Here is a 5,147-nt window from a genome sequence, read left to right on the forward strand (position 1 = left end):
GAGGAGAGCATTCCCCCAGGTGCAGTCAGGGATCACTGTCCACCTTCCCTTCAACCCAGGCTGGCTAGCAGAGGTCCATGGACTTCCAAGTCCCCGCGGAGTACCAGGGCCTAAACCTGTGTCCTTCCTCCAGCTGTCCAGAGGAGACTTCATCCTCCTGCTGTCCTTCATCAGGAGGTTGGCTGATCCTGAGCAGAAGACCCCTGTGCCCTGAAGAGTCCGTGATGCTCAGCACAGCAAACCTGAGCAGAGCCAGGCCTGGGCTGTGCCGGGCTGTGCTCCATGTACAGCTGGGCCTTCAGGCCCTGTTGGGCTGAGTGTATCCCTTGGGCGTCAGTTCAACTTGATTGTAAGAGAGAAGAGTGCAGGAAGGTCCACCTGCCCCTGGCCATCCCGCCATCGGCATGTCCTGACCTTTATACAAAAGCAGCAGCACACGCCCGTGGGAACATCCTCTGTTGGGGGCAGCAGGAGCAAGAAAAACCTTGTGAGAGCAGCACTGTAACTGGTAACATGGAAAGAGCTCACAGGGGCACAATGAGAGAACAGTTCCAGGGGTGGGATCTGCACAGCTCCCTGCACCAGGATCAAAACCATGTCCTTGTGCAAACCAGCACCCAAGCCTGCTGCTGGCCTGCCAGGGATTGCGGCAGGTGTGACCTCACAGCTGCCTTCACAGCCATGCACCTGCTGCTGGCCCACGAGATCCTGAGGCACAGCTGAGCTCATCCCAGCGCTCCACACCAGCTCCTCCTCGTGGCCCACGAGGGGATCAGATACAGGTCACCTCACGTTCCGCTTCCAAGGCCTTATGGCTGCTCTAGAACCCTGCAGGGCCTGTGCTGCCCCCACGGGCCAGACAGACCAAGTCAGGGTTAGGATAGGGACTCAGGGGGACGGGGTCAGAGTGTGGGAACAAGGGCTTCCGAGGGTTAGGTGGTAAAACCCAGGCTGTTACTGGGGCACACTGGGATGCCCTGGAGTGTCATGGCCATGGGAAGGGAGGGTCTGAGGGCAGCAGAACTCATGATGCCTGCCTTTTTCAGTTCCCCCTGTAGAGACACCACAAGACCTCAATGGTTGCTGGGATGTCCCCAGTACCAGCAAGGGATGGGAGAACCAAAGTGCCCTCCAGTTCCCCAGACTGGAGGCCCTCCAAGTCCACCCCACTAATTACCACCACGCCATAACCTGCTCTCGCTTTGAGGAATGCCTCGGGAAGAAGAGCAAAGGGGTGCTCTGGACTGGATCTTGGTGGGCTGGGGGTGGGCACAGCTTTCCCCAGTCCCCACAGGCCCATGGCTTCCCCCTGGTCTGAGCAGGAAAATCCCTTCTGCCCTGCCCAGCCCCATTCCTCCAAGTGTCCCCGGGGATACCTGTCCATGCAAGGGCCAGGGGTGGGGACGGAGACACGGAGAGAGTGAGGAATTCATGTCCTCCAAAGGGGAGGGGTGGAGGTGGGGGAGACCCAAAGACAGGGCACTGGGGGGAATTAGTGGACACCAGGGTACGGGGCTGGAGGGGTTGCCGGGACAGGACTGTGTCGAGTGCAAGTGAGGATGAAAGGAATTCAAGTGGAGGGACACGGAGACTGCAAGCAGAGTGGCTGTTGGGGACAGAAGGAAGAGGAGTGCAGAGGACAAACCCAATGGGATTGGAGAGTGTTTGGGAGTGGGGGATCAAGGCAGGGGATCCGGGGACACTCCTGCAGGGGACAGGATGGACAGAGAAGGAGTGAGGGGAGAGAGGGAAGGAAAGGCCTCGGGAGGGATTCAAGGGAGGGGATTTGGGGACCCCAGAGAGGACATGAAAGAGATGCCAGGGATGAGATGTCTGAAGGGAGCAAACCAATGGGATAGGGAGGGATAAAAGGGGTGGAGGTGGGGGCATCAGGACAAGAATTTTTCCTTGTAGTAAGATACAGAGTGAGAAAGGTCTAATGCCGCCAAGTGCAGCTGAGGAGGCCCAGGCTGGGCACAGAGCAATGTCCCTGGAAGGGCAGTGCTGTGGTGGAACAGGTCACCCCGAGGGAGACTGGAGCAGCCCCAGGCTTTGTGTGTCAAGGAGCAGGCAGGGAGGACGCAGAGATCTCAGGAAAGGAAGGGAGATGCTCAGGGGAGAGCAGGGTGTGGTAGCTGGGTGGACGTCTCCAGCCGGCAGAGAAAGAGGTGCAGGTGTGGGACACGGTGGGACAGCCTGTGGTGGAGACGACAGAGGGGTGAGCAAAGTCTGAGCATCCCCCAGCAGAGCTGAGCTCTCTCTGCCCTTGGCTCTGGCTGGTGTCTCTGCCACTGGTGGCCATGAGGAAGCCCCTTCCCCTTCCAGCACTGGGTCTCATGGCCTCCCCTTCCCCAGCCGAGAGCCTGGCAGGGGTTGGACCATAGTCCTGCCCTTGGCATTGCCCATCCCCACATCACCCTGCCCCAGGAAGAGCCCTGAGGAACAGCATCTGACTTCCCAGGGGCTGGGGGTCAGGGCGTGGCCCTTTGCTCCATGTAACACACCCAGGTTTGCTCAGAATCTGTTCCACACTGACAGGGCCTTTGTTTCCCTGTCATCTCTGCCGGGAGTTTTCTGCTGTAACCAGCCCCGCAGGAGGTTTGTCAGTAACGGTCCTCACTGGGAGCCATTAACACTCCAAGAAACTTTGCAGTTGGCATCTGGCTTTGACTTCCTGACTGGCACCTTCATCATCCAATCACGGTCTGAGGTCCATGGACTCAGACCAACCCTCCTCAAGGAGTCATTAAAATGCCTTGGGCTTGCATTCTGCTGTGCTGCTGGGCCGGGCTGCTGGGCTGGAGGGAGCTGAGGGCAAGTGGTCAGCGCTGCAGAGAGCCAGCTCTGCCCAGGAGCAGCTCCTCTGCAAAGCGCAGCAGGGCTGAGGGCACTGCCTGCAGGCACCGAGGGCAGAGGAGCCGGGCACAGAGAGGGCAGAGGCAGACGGCACTGGCAGGGTGCTGAGAGCTCACTGCAGGAGAAATCTTCCCAGCAGGTAACATGGTAAGTGAACTCTTGTTTTGCTGGGTGGGCAGGGGGAGGTGGCATTTTATTCCTCCTTTCTAGAGAAAGTGCTAAGGCAGCTGTTTCATTAGCACATCTTTAATTGTCTCCTGAGCCCCTGCAGAGGCAGAGCTGCCCCTGGGCAGGGCCCTGCTGCCAGGAGGGGTCTGCAGGGCAGAGCTGAGCACCCAGCGGGTGGGGTGGGGGCTGTGAGCACTGACAGGGAGGAGACGTGGGGACAGAGAAGCAGCTCCTGGCTGGGACAGCTCCAGGCACCAGAGACATGGGCAGGGAGTCAGAGGGAGCTGCTGCTGGAAACACCTTGGGGGCAGGAATTCAGGCACCCCCTGCCATCCCCTGCAGTGCAGACACCTACTCCAGAGGAGACCCCTGATGTGTCCCTGGGAGTGAAATGTCCGAGTGCCCTCGCCATCTGCAGGCTCCGGGGGACACAAAGGAGCCAGTTCCCTCCTCAGGACACCCCATCTTTAGGGCACTGGACTCTTTCCCAGTGGGGTCCTGCTGGGCTGCAGCCTGTCCTCCAGAAGGGCACAGCTCTCCCCGGGCAGCTCTGTGTTCTCCAGCAGCCCCGTGAGGAACTGGATGGAGAGAAATGAGAAATCTGTCCCGACTGATTGATGCTTTTTCCTCTGTGAACAGGCCCTCGTGCCGTGAGGGAGCAAATGTCCAACGGCAGCTCCATCACCGAGTTCCTCCTCCTGGCATTCGCAGACAGACGGGAGCTGCAGCTCCTGCACTTCTGGCTCTTCCTGGGCATCTCCCTGGCTGCCCTCCTGGGCAACGGCCTCATCATCACCGCCATCGCCTGTGACCACCGCCTGCACACCCCCATGTACTTCTTCCTCCTCAACCTCTCCCTCCTCGACCTGGGCTCCATCTCCACCACTCTCCCCAAAGCCATGGCCAACTCCCTCTGGCACAACAGGCACATCTCCTACTTGGGGTGTGCTGCACAGACATTTTTTTTCTTTTTCTTTGCTTCATCAGAGCTTTATCTTCTCACTGTCATGTCCTACGACCGCTACGTTGCCATCTGCAACCCCCTGCACTACGGGACCCTCCTGGGCAGCAGAGCTTGTGTCCACATGGCAGCAGCTGCCTGGGGCACTGGGTTCCTCAATTCTCTCCTGCACACGGCCAACACATTTTCACTACCTCTCTGCCAGGTCAACACCCTGGACCAGTTCTTCTGTGAAATCCCCCACATCCTCAATCTCTCCTGCTCATATTTAGACTACCTCAGGGAAGCTGGTCTTCTTCTTGTTGCTATCTTTTTTTCTTTTATTTGTTTTATTTTCATTGTGGTGTCCTATGTGCAGATCTTCAGGGCCGTGCTGAGGATCCCCTCTGAGCAGGGACGGCACAAAGCCTTTTCCACGTGCCTCCCTCACCTGGCCGTGGTCTCCATCTTTATCAGCACGGCCATATTTGCCTACCTGAACCCTACGTCTGTGTCATTCCCATTCCTGGACCTGGTGGTATCATTTCTCTATTCAGTTGTGCCTCCTGTTGTGATCCCCCTCATCTACAGCTTGAGGAACCAGGAGATCAAGGATGCCCTGAGGAAACTGAGGTCTGGATGATTTTCAAAAGCAATAATCGTCTTGGTACATTCTGGGAATCACTGAGAATGTAAGTCCTTACAGCCCATGCTCATATTTTATGTTGGTTTTGTTGGGTTTGGTTGTGTTTTTGGTGTTTATTTGCTTTGTTTCACTTTGCAGAATGTTTTCCATAATGAAATGTCATTATTTGTCCCATTTTTAATTATGTGTCTATCCAAATTTTATATTACCCAGAATCTGTGTAAATAAGGAGCTGTGCCCGTTGCGTGTTTAAACAAAACAAAGAACATTGCAATGACTTGCCTGAGATCCTTCCTTTGAGACCTTCTCTGGAGCTACCAGGGCAGTGCCTCTGTGCAGGGGTGGAGAGGAAATGTGCCTGTCACAGCAGCCCTGCAAGGGAGAGCCAGCGCTTGGTCTCTCCTGAGCTGCTCGCTCTCCATTTCCACTCTTGTCTTCTCAGCCCTTGCGTTTGTGTAAGGCCTGAGTGCTCGGGCAGCTTGGTCACACCCCTGCTGTGTGACAGCCCTGTGACCGCAGGCAGGGACAGGCACCGGG

The 5,147-nt window shown here is 57.1% G+C and overlaps 1 protein-coding gene across 1 annotated transcript; it reads left to right on the forward strand.

Moving 5' to 3' along the window:
- The first annotated feature begins 3,686 nt into the window (after positions 1–3,686).
- On the forward strand, positions 3,687–4,607 carry LOC141974256 (olfactory receptor 14J1-like). The gene has a single exon (XM_074933585.1). The coding sequence runs from the start codon at positions 3,687–3,689 to the stop codon at positions 4,605–4,607; it is 921 nt and encodes a 306-aa protein (XP_074789686.1).
- The last annotated feature ends 540 nt before the right edge of the window (positions 4,608–5,147 follow it).

Source organism: Athene noctua, unplaced genomic scaffold (genome assembly GCF_965140245.1).
Source record: "Athene noctua unplaced genomic scaffold, bAthNoc1.hap1.1 HAP1_HAP1_scaffold_36, whole genome shotgun sequence".
NCBI classification, from domain to species: Eukaryota; Metazoa; Chordata; class Aves; order Strigiformes; family Strigidae; genus Athene; species Athene noctua.